The 17,344-nt window shown below is 41.8% G+C and overlaps 3 protein-coding genes across 3 annotated transcripts; 1 reads left to right on the forward strand and 2 right to left on the reverse strand.

Moving 5' to 3' along the window:
* The first annotated feature begins 1,468 nt into the window (after window positions 1-1,468).
* Window positions 1,469-2,401, forward strand: LOC122208874 (olfactory receptor 7D4-like). The gene has a single exon (XM_042920331.1). It carries the CDS (start codon window positions 1,469-1,471, stop codon window positions 2,399-2,401), a length of 933 nt encoding a protein of 310 aa, XP_042776265.1.
* A 7,247-nt stretch (window positions 2,402-9,648) lies between these two features.
* On the reverse strand, window positions 9,649-10,602 carry LOC122208994 (olfactory receptor 18-like). The gene has a single exon (XM_042920509.1). It carries the CDS (start codon window positions 10,576-10,578, stop codon window positions 9,649-9,651), a length of 930 nt encoding a protein of 309 aa, XP_042776443.1. The 5' UTR covers window positions 10,579-10,602.
* Window positions 10,603-16,197: 5,595 nt separating this feature from the next.
* LOC122213296 (olfactory receptor 18-like) lies at window positions 16,198-17,121 on the reverse strand. The gene has a single exon (XM_042927425.1). The coding sequence runs from the start codon at window positions 17,026-17,028 to the stop codon at window positions 16,198-16,200; it is 831 nt and encodes a 276-aa protein (XP_042783359.1). The 5' UTR covers window positions 17,029-17,121.
* Window positions 17,122-17,344: the final 223 nt, after the last annotated feature.

Consider the following 17,344-nt stretch of genomic DNA (forward strand, 5'->3'; position numbering starts at 1 on the left):
TTTTCAAATATTTTTTATTTATTTTTGAGAAACAGTGCACTAGTGAGGAAGGAGCAGAGAGAGAGGGAGACAGAGAATCTGAAGCAGGCTCCAGTCTCTGAGCTGTCAGTACAGAGCCAGATACAGGACTGGAACTCATAAACTGCGAGATCATGACCTGAGCTGAAGTCAGACACTTATCCAACTGAGCCACCCAGGTGCCCCATAAGGTCTATTTTCTTAGCAACTCTCAAATATACCATATAATATTATTAACTGAATTCATACTGCACATTATACCCCATGGTTTATTTGTTTTATAACTGGAAGTTAGTACCTTTTGACCACCTTCACCTATTTCAGCCACCCCTTCCCTGCTACTTTGGTTTTCATACCTAAGAGGACTGACAGGGATGACAGTCAATGGTGGCTTTTTCCCATTGTAGTTAGGGGCATTAAAGAATAGTAGTAGTGCAAAAATACTTCTAACGAGACAAAATACAACACTGAAGATCATTTTATGATTTTATGCTGTTCAGCATCCTGGGTTATAGGACCCCTTCCTCTATATCTGGGTACAGGACCCTCAGGACCTGAAACAAAGAGAGTAGGAGAGTAGGTGGGCTCCTCTTCTTCCCAGCCTCATTGAATCATCACCTGAATATGAGTGCCACATCTGACTCTCATTTTTTTGGGCTCCTATGTCAACATCCTGGAGCAGTTTCTATGCTTCCTCGGGTATTTCATGAGCACCATAGAGGATATGACTAAAATACTATTTGTGACCTTTGTAGTATATAATGGTACTGAAATAGTGCAAATGTTAATATGCATTTTTTGCTTGAACGTATACCATCTGGATGAAGAGCATTTTTTCAAGCAACAAATATCCAGGAAGCATCTGGCCCTTTTCCTGCAGGATGTTGGTGGCCCCTGGTACACTAAGCATTAAGAATCTGTTCATGTGATTTATCATTTTGTGAAAACATTTTCTTTTTCTTCCTTTTCTTTCTTCTTGAGGAGTAAACCTACATTCTACTCATCCTGCAATAGTCTGTCCAGACACATGAGATACCCTCAAATTTTCTCACCTCTGAGACATAGTTATCTGACCCTTTTTTGCGTCCCACACAAGGCAGATAATCCACATTAAGTTACTGCAGTTCACCAGACCTCATGTTGCTCATTTGTGTTAGAGTAAGTTTGGGTCATGTTATGCCTAATGTCCAAAGCTGTTCTTAACTTTTTAGATTTGGTGATTCTAAATAAAGAGGATAAATGAGGGCCCCAAAGGCCAATGGACAGGGATTGATCAACATTATTAAATGTTGCCCATAAAACAGAATATAGGATGTCTAAATTCTGTAATGTTAAGGCCTTTATGCCCAATGCTTCATTTCAAGAAATAAAAAAGTAGACTCTAGAGTTTTTCTAGTGTCTATTTCATGTGCATTCCCTTCTTCAATCATCTAGTTGATGTGCTGACAATATGGAACGAAGAAATCAAACGAGTGTTTCAAAATTTTTACTCCTGGGATTTTCCCAAGACTCAGAGCATCAACCCATTCTATTTGGGCTCTTCCTGTCCATGTACCTGGTCACCGTGTTCGGGAACCTGCTCATCATCCTGGCCGTTAGCTCTGACTCTCACCTCCACACCCCCATGTACTTCTTCCTCTCCAACTTGTCCTTTGCTGACATCTGCTTCATCTCCACCACCATCCCTAAGATGCTGGTGAACATCCAAACACAGAGCAAATCCATCACCTATGCAGGCTGCATCGCCCAGATGTATTTTTTCATGGTTTTTGGAGGTATGGACACTTTTCTCCTCACTGTGATGGCCTATGACCGGTTTGTAGCCATCTGTCACCCCTTGCACTACACAGTCATCATGAACCCGTGGCTCTGTGGCCTCCTGGTTCTTGTGTCCTGGTTCATCAGCTTGTCATACTCCCTGATCCAGAGTCTCTTAATGTTGCGGCTGTCCTTCTGCACCAACCGGGTAATTCCACATTTTTACTGTGAACTTACTCAGGCCCTCATGCTTGCCTGCTCAGACACATTGGTCAATCACATCCTACAATACATTGTGACTGGCCTTCTTGGCATTGTTCCCTTCTCAGGGATCCTTTTCTCCTATAGCCGGATTGCCTCCTCAATCCTGAGAATCCCATCAGCTAATGGGAAGTATAAGACATTTTCCACCTGTGCATCTCACTTGTCTGTGGTTTCTTTGTTCTACGGGACAGGGCTTGGTGTGTATCTCAGTTCTGATGCATCTTCCTGGAGGGGCATGATTGCCTCATTGATGTACACCGTGGTCACCCCAATGCTGAATCCCTTCATCTACAGCCTACGGAACAGGGACATCAAGAGGGCTTTACAAAAAGTTCTCAGGATAACACTCTATGTTCAGTGATGGGAACACTAGTCCTGGGTTTTTGAGCTGACAGTGGTAGCAGCAGGTGGCTGCTAAAGAAATCCTACCTCCTAATCACACTGAGTTGTGCTTCTCACCCGTCCTCCATAAGTAAGTGACGTTGCCCAGAGCTGCCTTGTGAGTACTTTTTCTAGGTACTTCAACCTCTTATGTTGACTCCTCTGTTATCCTCAGTTCTACCCTCTGCGTCCCCTCCTTTCACTTTCCTATTACTGCACCTCACCTTGGATTTCCAGTCCTGTGGCCATTTATGCTACTACCAGTTCAGAACAGTTGCATGAGGATTATGAAAAGTAGTGCATTTTATCAATAACCATTGTTAGTTCTTATTAACTAAGCGCCTTTGGTGTGCTAGGCTGCAGGAGATGTCTGGAAAACAGCACTGAAGGGAAAAAAAAAAAACACAGAAAAAAATCTTTGTCCTAATAGAGCATAAGTTCAGGATCTCAGAGTTTCTGATCACATTATGTGTCCAAACAGAATACTCACTGATGGATTAATTATTTGGCTATTAGCAAGGTTGAACATTTCTCCAAATGTTTATTGAGTGCACTTCCAAAATAAGCTATAAAAATATATCACTAAATGTAGAAAAACTTCTGGGTCCAGAGTATCAGAATTGACCAGGCTCTGATACATCATTTGGTTTAGTTGCCTTGTTGTGCAGGTGAATTTACCAAGGGCCCAACACAGGAGAACACACAGTGATAAAATGTGTGTGAAAGGAAACATGTCTTTAAGGATGATGTCAATTACTGGATTACAATTCAGGAGAGTAAGGACAGAATCACACAATCACTACTCTCTAGGTATGTGATTCTGGGCAGCTTCAGCCGAGGTAGAGTATGTTAGGACCAGTGGATCTTCTGATAAATGTTTGTTTTCCTATCTTCTTCACCATAAAGCAATTGGATAATGTGTTAAGTCTTTGGATGGTGGTGTTTGCCAAGGCACTGCAACAGGAAAGGCAAACATAAACACAAAAATATCCATCCTGATAAAGATGAGTCGCTGACCACTCCAGGATGGAAGGAGTCTGACAGAATCTACTTTCCATCAAGTGGAGTCTTCAAGGGACAGTATCATTTTGAAAAACTATGGATTTCCAAAAGGGGGACCCACCTCCCCCTTAATTTCTTTTAGGCTTTGTGTCTAAAAACAGATTTCATCTAGAAACTGGGGAAAGAATCAGGATATTCGATTGTGGTAGCCGACATCTGATAATTGCAGACTTGCTTTTTATATTTTGGGTTATCTAAGTCAACTGATATTCTTGATGTCTGCTCATCTATGATCTGTTACCACCACCACAGGTCTCTGTGGCTCATGGATCCCAGTCACCATTCTGGATTTGTTGCTCAATCACCCATGGTTAAGACTACTGCCATTTAAGTTTAGAACTCAAGATATTTGTGAATGTAGTTTAGAACTTCTGTCCAGGTATGGAGGTTAGCTAACTGAACCATATTAAAACACTCAAGAATTACAAGTTTGGAACAAGAGTAGAAATTTTGGATATCAATTGATTAAGACTGCCTTAACATTCCCTGCAGCTTGACTAAAGTTAAAACATGTTTCTTCCTGACTGCAAGGGCCTGACCACCCCTTTGTCATCAATTTTACAACACAGGATGTCTTCCTTACAGACCTGGGAGCCATCCCTTTGAAATATAATCGTCAATAATGTTAGCACCTTTATCTCCCAACCTCTTTGCATAGGAGGGTAGGCACTTAAGTTCAATAAGCAGCAATTAGCAAACACAGATAGACTAGCCACATCGACCAACCTCCCCCCAATATCTTCCACCCCTTTTCCATAAGCTCACCCCAGCTTCTAAAATCCTCCTGTCTTTTGTTCTGTGGAGCTGAGTTCAATCTCTATCCCTTACTGTAATAGTCTTGAATAAGGTCTTCTTTACCTGTTTGACTATGTCCAATGCAATTTTACTTGGACACACAATGAACGACTTTCTCTAGAAAGTCTCTAGAAATTCCTAACAAATTTCTATCAAAGTAGTCTTTTGATGAAATTGCCCAGGGTCTTGCCTGTTTAAGCAAATAATATTGTGTCTCACAAAGGACTTCAGACTGGAAGAGGAGCAAAACCCACTTTCTTGATGCATCAGTTTCATTTGGAAAAAAATATCTGAGGTAGCCTGGAACAAAGACTGTCCATGACACTCAAAACATGTGAACTCACTCAGAAGGTAATGGTAGTAAAAGATGAATAGAGACTAACCTGATGGAGAGAACATCAGGAGAATTTAGATGGGTGTAAGAGAAGGCATCTTTTTTTTTAAGTTTATATTACTTACTTTGAGAGAGAGAGAGAGAGAGAGAGAGAGAGAGAGAGAGAGAGAGAGAGAAAGCATGGGAGGTGCAGAGAGGGAGAGAGAGAATCCCAAGCAGGCTCCTCACCATCAGCATGGAGCCTGATGTGGGGTTCCAACCCAAGAACTGTGAGAAAATGACTGAAGCTGATCAAGATTTCTTCACTTAACTGACTGAGCCATCCAGGTACCCCAGAGAGAAAACATCTTTAAGTTTCGATATTTAAGTGGAAAATTGAGTAAGAAAGGGGAAGAAAATTTTAGGCAGAGAGAATTAAGTGTAATGGTCTAGAGACTGAAAGAATATAGTCTGTTTAAAGAAAAATAAGAGGGGTGCCTAGGTGGCTTAGTCAGTTGTGGGCCCAACTTTGACTCTAGTCATAATCTCACGGTATGTGGCTTTAAGCCCCGTGTTGGGCTCTATGCTGATGGTTCAGAGCCTGCTTCAGATTCTGTGTCTCCCTCTCTCTCTGCTCCTCCCCTGCTCCTGCTCTGTCTTGTATGTTTCAAAATAAATAAACATTAAAACATTTTTTTAATTAAAAAAAGAAATATAAGATATCCAATATGTCTGGGAATGCAAGCTGGTGCAGCCACTCTGGAAAACAGTATGGAGGGTCCTCAAAACATTAAAAATAGAAATACCCTATGACCCAGAAATTGCACTACTAGGCATTTATCCAAGGGATACAAGTGTGCTGTTTTGACGGGACACATGCACCCCAATGTTTATAGCAGCGCTATCAACAATAGCCAAAGTATGGAAAGAGCCCAAATGCCCATTGATGGATGAATGGATAAAGAAGATGTGGTGTACATACACACACACACACACACACATACACACACACACACACACACACACACACACACACAATGGAGTATTACTCGGCAATCAAAAAGAATGAAATCTTGTCATTTGCAACTACGTGGATGGAACTGGAGGGTATTATGCTAAGTGAAATTAGTCAGTCAGAGAAAGACAAATATCATACTACTTCACTCCTATGAGGACTTTAAGGGACAAAACAGGTGAACATAAGGGAAGGGAAACAAAAATAGTATAAACAAGAGGAGGGGGATAAAACATAAAACTCCTAAATATGGAGAACAAACAGAGGGTTACTGGAGGGGATATGGGAGAGGGTGTGGGCTAAATGGGTCAGGGGCACTAAGGAATCTACTCCTGATATCACTGTTGCACTATATGCTAACTAATCTGGATGTAAATTTAAAAAAATAAAATTTTAAAAAAAAAAAGATATCCAATATGTCTAGGCAAATGGTTCTCACACTTAGTGTGCAATAGAATCACCTGCTGGGCCTGTTAAAATACAGATGGCTGGGTTCCAGCTGTAGAGGTTCTGATTTAGCAGGTCTGGAGAGGGTATGAAAGTTGGTATTTGTAGTTTCCCAGGTGAAGCTGATGGTGCTGGTCCAGGGACCAATGAAGGACCTGGAAAGGGATAGGAGAGACTAACTGAAGGGTGTTATAGACCATGGCAAGGGGTTCGAATTGTATTCAAACAGTAACAGAAAGTGACTAGAAGGTTTTAAGCAGAGAAGTCACAAGTTTTGACTACACCTAAAAAATCAATCTGGCTGCCATGTCCACAGGGAGAAAGTGACTATTGCGCACCCAAATGGGCACTCTTGTAAGAGCAATAATACAATGTGACCATGAATTGTTTTGGAAGAATGGGAAAAGCAAATCATATCACTAAAACAGTGCTATACAGATCACTGAATTGCTTTGATATGAAGACAAATAAAACAAAGACCTAAAATGACAAAATTGGGGGGGGGGGGGTCTGAGTGACTTGAAAGGGAGGAGTAGGTCTCTCACTTGAAAATCTGAACAGCTATATGGTATGTGCTAGATGCTAGATGCTAGTGAATTTTGGCAGTGGAAACAAGAAGAGACTAGTATGTCTGCCAACATGCAGTTAGAGCAACTTCCACTAATGGACCAGTGTTGGAATGTTTCTTAATTCTTCAGAAAACTCCTCTTCCGAGAAGGGCAGGAATAGCCTCAGTGTTACACACTGAGGTCATCCCCATAAGCAATGCCTTCAAAATCCAATGAACAGAGGAATCTGCGGGGCCATGGTAAAACTTGTCACAAAATAAGGGGTTGGGTAGGGGGAAGTGTTTACGGTTAGACCACTGATTCCAGAAATTAGAGGATTACAATAGCAGCAGCAGCCAAAATTGTCATTTTTAATGCATATTTTATTTACACCAAGGGTTTAATGTTTTAAAATAAACTTTTTAAAAGTGTAACACACATGGGGATATGTATGTTACCTTATTATCTCAAACTCTACACTCCTTTTCTATCAAATATCTCTGCATTTGGATTTCCAGAGTTATTAAAAATTTCAATGGTGACCTCCCTGCTGCCCCCAGGGAGCATTGAATGAATGAATGCCCCCATTCTTCATCTGTTGCCCTTGAATTTTCCTTTTCAAGAGCCCAGCGTTAGGTTTGTAATTCAAAGAATATTTCAACTACTTCAGAACTGCCTTTAAAATTTTTTCAAGGAGCACCTGGGTGGCTCAGTCGGTTAAGTAACCAACTCTTGATCTCGGCTCAGGTCATGATCTCACAGTTTGTGAGTTCATGTGAGCCCAGTGTCGAGCTCTATCTTGGGCTCCCAGCTGACCATGCAGAGCCCACTTGGGATTTCTCCCTCCCCCTCTCTCTCTGCAACTTCCCCCTCTCAAAATAAGTAAATAAACTTGAAAAAAATAAAATAAAATGTTCTCAAATACATTTTATTAGTAACAAGGGGTCCCATATTGAGTTCCTTCTGAAGCCGACTCTGAGACAATGATTAGCACACAGGATGTTTACCAAGCAATGTTCCTAGAATCAACATCTGTGGAAGGGCATATGTGTAGTAAAGAATTTGGCCTCACCGAAAGAGAGATGGCCTTTGTCCCAGCTCCTGGGAGGTAACCTTTAAATGCTTGAAAATTCCCTAATGATAGAAGTGATTGGTTATTCGTGAAAGACCCCAGGTTATTCATGAAGGACCACACCTGATACTTTATGCTAATGAAATGACTTAGGATGGGAACTGGCCTTGCCAAAAAGACCAGCCATGTGGTTAAAGGGTTGGAGTATTGGGCAAAGGCATATCAGGCCAATATAGGGAGGGAGGTTGGAAATTGGGTTCAACCTGATAGGCCATAATTCAACTACTCATGTCTATATAATGAAGCCTCAATAAAAATTCTGGACAATGGAGCTCAGGTGAGCTACCTGGTTGGAAATGGTCTTTGAGTATTGTCACACATATTGTCACCAGGAGGAGGTAATGGGTCTGGACTCCAAGGGAAGAGAACAACAAGAAGCTTCACATATGGGAACTTCCATATGCCCTTCTTTGGCTAACTCTAACTTGTGTCTCTTTCCTATAAGCAAACTGCAATCATAAGCACACTGCTTCTTGAGCTCTGTGAGTCATTCTGGTGCATCTGAGGCAGTCCTCTCGGTTTGAATCATTCTAGCAAAGTATCGAATGTGAAAAAGTTCCCAAATTTGGATCCAACTGGTCTGATGTGAGAGTGGACCTAGGGGCTCCTGGACTTGCATCTGGTGTCAGAAGTGAGGACAATCTTGTGGTTTGGCAAATTTTTTCCAGCAAGGAAGGAAGCTGGAAAAAGTCGAGCCAAGATGAAGCCCATCAAAGATCTCCAACAACCAGCAGGGAGTTCTGGAGCTAAGATGATCTCTTAGAGTTGCCTGGAATTAGGGCAAAAGGACCAAATGTTTGCACCCCCACACCTAATCAGTCATCGGATGTGGGCGCCCAAAGGAGGCATGAGCTTGAAGTAGATCCCTATAGAGGTTGATTGCTGAAGGCTGAGTAACACCCAACATTTGAAGCAACATGTCCCTTATTCCTGACACAAGATCTTTTTTTTAATTGTGGTAAAAGAACATAAAATTTACCATCTTAAGCAGTTTTCAGTACAGTGGCATGAAGTACATTCACACTGTTGTGCAGTCATCACCACCATCCAACTCTAGAACTTTGCTATCTTCCCAAACTGAAATTCTGAACCTACTAAACACTACCTCCCCATCTCTCGCTCCTCCAGACCCCAGCTCCCACCATTCTACTTTCTGTCTCTATGGATTCAACTACTTTATGAACCTTATATAAATGGAAGTATACAATATTTGCCCCTTTGCGTCGGGTTATGTAATAGGACTGGGGAGAAGTTAGATGGAATGGGAAGGAGAATTATCAGAAAAATTGGGAATCACCTCTGTTCTGGTAGTTCCTCTCCCATCTATTCCTTGGGAATCATACATCCCAATCTTCCTAGAGAAGTCCCAGGAAACTTGATAACTGTTGACTCAAACTCAATATTAATAGCGTCCCATTTCAATTTCAAAAAGAAATTAGTCATCCTACTCGCTCAAAAATCTGACCAAGAGCATTAAGGTGCCAAAATGTATCAGACGCCTTGGTCCTTAAGGTAGGGTTTAGAACCTCCCATCAAATTGGTGGGTGGATGGGGCAGGGGGGAGGAATCTCAGGAAAAGTATAGAAACAATAAATAACAAGAGACAGTTATGATTATTTTGCATTGATAGAAACAAGACTGCTCATGACCAGGAGTCTTGGGTATTGCAAAAGGAAAGTGAGAGGGATATATAGATATATACATAATCCTGCAGGGGTTATAATTTAAATGGGGAGCCCAAAATAATTTCCCAGTTCCATTAGAGCTATGCTAAGGGAAAAATTGTGTAAGCAAAAACCAGAGATCCATATAGGTACCTATACTATGTGACTGCACATCCAGAATGTCTTGTGCATGTTTGATTCGCTGCATTTTGCAGTGCAATGAACCGAAAAGGATAAGACACATGCTGAGATTAGTCTGTCCTGCTGATAATCCCCCACAGTGCTCTCTTGATATTCTTGTTTCTCAGGCTGTAGATGAAGGGGTTCAGCATTGGGGTGACCACAGGGTACATCACCGACGCCATAGCACCCTTCCTAGGGGAGGGGGAGACAGATGAACTGAGGTATACCCCAAGACCTGTTCCGTAAAACAAGCAAACAACTGATAGGTGAGAGCCACAGGTAGAAAAGGCTTTGCACTTCCCGCCTGTTGATGGGACTCTCAGAATGGAGGAAACAATTCGAGTATAAGAGCAAAGGATCCCTGAGAGTGGAACGCCACCAAAAATGGCCCCCATGAAATACACTAGTATGGTATTGATGGAGGTGTCAGAACAGGCAAGGTGGAGAAGTTGAGGTGCATCACAAAAGAAATGATGAATTTCCACACTTGTGCAGAAGGTAAGTTGTGACACCATCAAACAGTGAATCTGAGAGTCCAAAAGGCTGCTGAAAAATGACACGAGGACCAAAAAGCCACAGAGGCATGGGTTCATGATGACTGGGTAGTGCAGGGGGTGACAAATGGCCACAAACCGGTCATATGCCATCACAGCCAGGAGTAGATTGTCCAAACATCCAAATAGGGAAAAAAAGGATACCTGAGTTAGGCAGTCTGCATAGGTGACAGATCTACTGTGTGTTTGAATGTTCAACAGCATCTTGGGGATTGTAGTGGTGCTGAAACCAATGTCAGCCAAGGACAGGTTGGAAAGGAAGAAGTACATGGGTGTGTAGAGGTGGGGGTCAGAGCTGACAGCCAGGATGATGAGCAGGTTCCCCAGCACAGTGACCAGGTACATGGACAGGAACAGCCCAAAGAGAAGGGGCTGTAGTTCCAGGTCATCTGAGAGTCCCATGAGGAAGAATTCTGAGACACCAGTTAGATTCTGTGGTTCCATGAAGATGGGACACCTCTTGAAAAAGAAGAGTGTTGAATAAACAAAACAAGTGTAGAGACATCCAGCTAAGTGTGAATATTTAGATTCAAGCAATTCATAAGTAACGCATTCACACTTGAGGATCCTACCTCCTGTTACCTTCAGCAACATTTCTCCATTGTAAACTCTTCTTAGAACTCTTTCCTTATTGGTGTCTTGGCAATTTACCTGTTTCTACATATACCCATCATGAAGACATTGAGCCAAAGAATGGTAGACAAGCATCTAAAGATATAAACATAGAAATATTTAGGGGCGCCTGGGTGGCTCAGTTGGTTAAGCATCTGACTCATGATTTCAGCTCAGGTTATGATCTCATGGTTTGTGGGTTCAAGCCCCTCATCAGGCTCTGTACTGACAGCATAGAGCCTGCTTGGGCTTCTCTCTCTCCCTCTCACTCTGCCCCTCCCTTGCTTGTACTTTCTTTCTCTCTCTCAAAATAAATAAATAAACTTTAAAAAGAGAAATATTTAGTTATACTTGCTTTGGAACTCATATTTGTGGCCAGGAAAAGTTGAGTTTTCTTGCTATCCCTGCATGATCCCATTGCTTCTTCACTTCAGCTGCCCAAAGGCAAACACTGTCATGAATGTGGCAGCATATTTTCCTTTCAATGTGTTCATAATATTAGTACTGATGTATTCATGAACAGTTTTCTTAAAAACTTACTTAATACTGGGGCGCCTGGGTGGCTCACTCGATCGAGCGTCTGACTTCGGCTCAGGTCATGATCTCGTGGTTTGTGAGTTTGAGCCCCGTGTCAGGCTCTGTGCTGACACCTCAGAGCCTGGAGCCTGCTTCAGATTTTGTGTCCCCCTCTCTCTCAGCCCCTCCCTGACCTGTGCTCTATCTCTCTCTCTCAAAAACAAATAAAGCTCAAAAACAAATAAAGTTTAAAAGAAACCTTACTTAATACTATAATAATGCTCACATTGCTTTCTTCATTCTCACACAATAATGTGCTTTAAGTGTCTCTGTGAAGTACACACATCTATTTCAAGCACTTCAAATGATGGATAGTATTACCTGATGGATAACTTTATTTTATTTTTCCATTTCTTATTATACTATTCCTAATAAAATTCTTCTGCACACTTCCATATTATACAAGAATTTCTATACCATATAAGCAGAAAGGTGAAGAATTGTAAAAATCAATACATGTACAATTGTACTATTAATTATCTATCTTTATTTTCCTAATAGAAAAGGTAGACAAAAGCAACTTCATGCTTTTATTGTCAAGGTATAGAACTGGAAAGATGCCTGAAGTCTGTGTTGCCATGCTCTTTCATAGTAGATCCACATGAAAATTCTATTTTTGTCTAGGGAATAATATTTCCAAATCACAGATCTCCAAAATAGGCTGCCAAATGCATTAGTCCTCATAAACAAAATCCTATGATCTATAATATTCATATAGTAAAGGCCCCCGTAAACCCTAATTCACCCATTTCCCTACTTCACAGATGAAGTCACAAAATCTCAAGAGAAGGAATTGGTCATCCTCTTTCTGTTTTCTCATCTGGGACAAAAGCATGTGTGAAATTGAAGAAATCATTCCACACTGGTGGAGTGCACCGAGTCTTGGGATGGGAATCAGGACTTTGAGTCTCACATCTGTCACATACTAAATCTGGAGTATTTGCAAGCTCTCAGCCTCTCCGTGCTGGTATCCCTCTAGGTATCACCTAGAAATGGGGAGAACAGTACCCATGTGGCACCTAACAGAGGTTTGTACTGGAAGGAAGAGAAGCACGCAGAGAGAGCATTGAAGCCATATTGTCTATGCTCTGTTTCTGAGAACCAATGTAGGGTCTATTCAATATTGAACAGAGATCACTGTTGTCCTTGTCACCTACTCTGTGCCAAGCAAAGTATAGACTCTGGGAAATCAGAAATGAATGTGATTCAGTCGTTTCCCTCCAAACGCTCAGTACCTACATGCATAAGAACAACAACAACAAAAAAAATGATCTCTCAGGATCTCAGGAAACCCGAAACTTCCAATCACAGGATATTTAGTTGGATAGATGGTGCTTAACCTTGAGAATGACAGTAAAAACAATATTAATAATACCTAAAATTTACCTTGCCCTTACTATATGCATTCATCACATATTTAGTCACATGTACAGTGCTCATGTTAATTCTTACTCAGTGCAGTTGTATAAACCAGATCAAAGATATCAAGAGCTTGCCCAGTCCCATACAGATAAAAAAGTAGAGCAGATAAGGTTCAAAATTCAATGGTGGGTCCCTGTTTCCATGAACTTCAGAGCATTTAAGGAGAAGTCCAGAGGTCATTTCCAAAATCGCTAAGATATACCTTTGAACTGTTTCTTTCTGTTTTGTTGTTGTTGTTTGTTTGTTTGTTTGTTTGTTTGTTTTTTGGAGAGAGAGAGAAGCATGCAGGGGAGAGGGACAGAAAAAGGGAGAGAGAGAATCCAAAGCAGGCTGCATGCCCAGTGTTGAGCCCAGTGTGGGGCTCAATCCCACTATTCTGGGATCATGACCTGAGAGAAAATCAAGAGTCAGACGCTCAACCGACTTAGCCACTCAGGCACCCCTGAACTCTTTATTTCTTAAGAATGGGATCTAACATACTGACTCTATCCCCTTAGAGATCAAGAGGGCCGAAATTACAAAAATGGAGGAGAAAGTGGAGTGTGAAGCAAAATCCAGGAGAAGGGGCAAGAGAGAGCTTCTCTGAACTGTCATGAGTTCTTTTTTTTTTTTTTTAATGTTTATGTATTTTTCAGAGCAGAAGACAGAGTGCGAGTGGGGAAAAAATATAGAGACAGAGACACAGAATTCGAAGCAGGCTCCAGGCTCTGAGCTGTTAGCCCAGAGCCCAATGCGGGGCTCAAACTCATGAGTCCTGAGATCATGACCTGAGCCAGAGTCTGACGCTTCGCTGACCGAGACATCCAGGTGCCCCATGAGCGGACTGTTTATATGATCTCTACCTTCATCTCAACTATCTTTTCTATAGTTGACGCAGCTGGTGGCACCACTGCTCTCTGGTGTCTTCTACCATGAACCCCCAAAGGAAAGAGCACAGAGAGCAGGAGTCTCTTCCTGGAGTAACGGGAAAAAGACAGGCAGGTTGGATAAGCAGGAGTGAATACAGTCTAGGTGCCCTGTGAACAGAGTCTCACTGTCTGCATCTAAACATGACTTCATCCCTATCTATTCCAGGACCTGGTAAAACTTAAAAACTTTATGCATAGCAAAGAAACAATCTTTCCAAAGAAGACATACAGACACGTGAGAAGATGCTCAACCTCACTCATCATCAGGGAAATACAAATCAAAACCACCATGAGATACCATTCAACACCTGTCAGAATGGCTAAAATTAGCAACACAGGAAACACCAGGTGTTGGGAAGGATGTGGAGAAAAGGGAACACTCTTCACTGCTGGTGTAGCCACTCTGGAGAATAGTATGGAGATCCCTCAAAAAATTAAATATAGAACTACCCTATGATCCAGCAACTGCATTACTAGATATTTACCCAAAGAATATAAAAATACTAATTCAGAGGGATACATGCACTCTGATAACTATGGCATTATTATCCACAATAATAGTTATAGAAACAGCCCAAGTGTCCATCAATTGATGAATGGATAAAAAAGTCGTGAGATAGATATTACATACATATATATATATATATATATATGTATATATATATACATATATATATATATATATATATATATGTGTGTGTGTGTGTGTGTGTGTATTTCTCAGCCATAAAAAAGAATGAAATCTTGCCATTTGCAACAACATGGAAGGAGCTAGAGCATTATGCTAAGTAACATAAGTCAGTGAGAGAAAGACAAATATAATATGCTTTCACTCCTATGTGGAATTTAAGAAACAAAACAAACAAGGAAAGGGGGGAAAAAGAGACAGAGGCAAGCCAAGAAACAGACTCTTAACTATAGAGAAAAAACTAGAAGGGAGGTGGTTGGGGGGATGAGTGAAATGGGTCATGGGCATTAAGGAGAGCACTTGTCATGATGAGCATTAGGTGACATATGAAATTGTGGAATCATTATACAGTACACATAAAACGAATATTATGTTAACTATGATCACTAACTGGAATTTAAATTAAGCCTTAAAAATAAAAGTCGGTTGGACACAAAAAATAAATAAAATCAGGAAGTGAAAGAGAATGCTGTGCTCCTCTCCTTATCTCTGAAATGATGATAATGCATGTTGTTGTCTGTTGGGGATGGTAATGCAGATAAAAGGTAGCAAGCTACATAGAAAACTTAACTCAGTGCCTGAAACTCGGAGTCCCAAGGTAAAAGTTTGTAACATTCTGGTTACTGTCATCATTGCCATCATCACCGTCATCATCAGCTTCATGATCATTTGCAGGACTTGTGGGCAGTTAAGAAGGACCAATTTCCTGCTCTGATGGGGAAGATGCCCACGGGACACAGAAATAACATGGGGGCAAAAATAGAAATCTAAATAAGAGTTCTTGGATCTGCACCAAAACCAATCACATTAGGTCTTTATAGGGCTGTGAGTTGAATCTTTCCATTTTGGTCCCCTCATGTCTGGCTATTCCAACCGCTCTAGTTGTCTTGATGAGGAGGAAACAATGCTCTTCCAGTCCCTTCTGCCTTCAGTCTCTCCCACTGCACTTACTACTCCTGGACTGTGCTGTGTCTCTGCTGGAGCAGGTCTGAGGAACGCAGATCCCACTGCCACTCCCCTACCTGGAACTGGGTGAGGACAGAGGCTTTGTTTCCAGGACTGGCAGGAACACAGATGCAGCTATGGGTCTCCTGGAGCAGACAACTCTGGGAGGAGGAGAGACATGTATGGAGCCCACTTAACTGGAACTGGCCACTAAAGGGCTGGAAAGCACGGGCTGATTGAGCCCAGTGCAGGGCTCAATCTCATGAAACCTGAGAACACTACCTGAGCCAAAATCACAAGTTGGACTCAACGGACTGAGCCACCTAGGGGTCCCAAGATTTTAGTTTTAGGTAATCTCTACACCCAATGTGAGGCTCGAACTTACAACCTCAAGATCAAGAGTTGCTCACTCTTCTGATTGACTCAACCAGGCACTCCATACTATGAGGATTTTAAAAGGCTTATCAGATAGTCCAAATAGGAAGCCAAGATTATGGACCAGTGACATGCATTCTCTCACACAACCTGGATAAACAGATTTGACCAAAGCCAAACTTTTATGGATAATAGACATTATGGTGAAAATGGCTGAGAATTGTGTATCTATTTGAAAATGGAGTTGTGAATTTCTACAGGAAGCTCGGGTCATAGGTGACCAATCAGAAGATTCCATAGGTATAAAGAGATTCAATTGTACAGTGATATTGGGATACATAGCGTCCTGGAATACTCCCATAATTCCATCAAAAGGGTGCCAAGATAAGCAATATTTAGAAATGACAAATCAAGAGGAATGGACCACGACCTACAAAAAATGTGACCAAAGAGGCATGCTTGCCAATTCCATATGTTTGGTTTGGCAATCATTTCTGATCAATAGGCACACACACAAAAAAAGCCCAAGTATTAAGACTAGGCTGTTCTGTTAAGGAGCCTCTGCAAGGCCCTCTTGATGTCTCTGTTCCTCAGGCTGTAGATGAAGGGATTGAGCATGGGAGCAACCACAGCATACATCACAGAGGCCACTGCATCCTTCCTGGAAGAATGTGAGACACTCGATCCCAGGTACACCCCAAGACCTGTTCCATAAAATAAGCAAACAACTGACAGGTGAGAGCCACAGGTGGAGAAGGCTTTGTACTTCCCACCTGTTGACGGGACTCTCAGAACGGAGGAAAGAATTCGTGTATAAGAGAAAAGGATCCCTGAGACTGGAATACCAGCAAAGATGCCACCAATAAAATACATGAATATTTTATTGGTGGAAGTATCATTACAGGAAAGCTTGAGGAGTTGAGGAGGGTCACAGAAGAAATGGGGAATTTCCACGTTTGTGCAGAAGGTAAGTTGTGACACAACGAGGCATTGCAGCTGAGAGTCCAGAAGGCTGATCAAAAAAGACACCAGAATCAGCAGGCGACAGAGGCGGGGGTTCATGATGACTGGGTAGTACAGAGGATAGCAAATAGCTACAAATCGATCATAGGCCATCACGGTTAAGAGTACACTGTCCAAACAGCCAAAAAGATTAAAGAAAGACAACTGAATCAGGCAGCCCGCATGGGAGATCACTCGGTTATGAGTCTGAATGTCCAAAATCACCTTCGGGACTGTGGTAGATGTGAAACCGATGTCAGCCACGGACAGGGTGGAAAGGAAGACGTACATGGGGGTATGGAGGTGGGAGTCAGAGCTGACAGCCAGGATGATGAGCAGATTCCCTAGCATGGTGACCACATACATGGACAGGAACAGGCTGAAGGTTAGAGTCTGCAGTCCTGGATCATCTGAGAACCCCAGGAGGAGGAACTCCAACACATCTGTTAGATTATCTGGTTCCACAGAGCAGAGACAGCTTTTGGAAAATAAAGGACAGTTTACATAACAGAAACAAGGATACAGGAATCCATCAGTGTGGCTATACTTTGGATGCATGCAATTCACAAATAAAGTATTCACACTTGAGGGAAATTTAGCAACACTTCTCAGTTGTGACAACATACTCTTCCTACAACTCTTTTCTCATTGTCCTTTGCTCCATTCACCTGTTTCTATGTGC

This window comes from Panthera leo, chromosome A2 (assembly GCF_018350215.1).
Source record: "Panthera leo isolate Ple1 chromosome A2, P.leo_Ple1_pat1.1, whole genome shotgun sequence".
NCBI lineage: Eukaryota > Metazoa > Chordata > Mammalia > Carnivora > Felidae > Panthera > Panthera leo.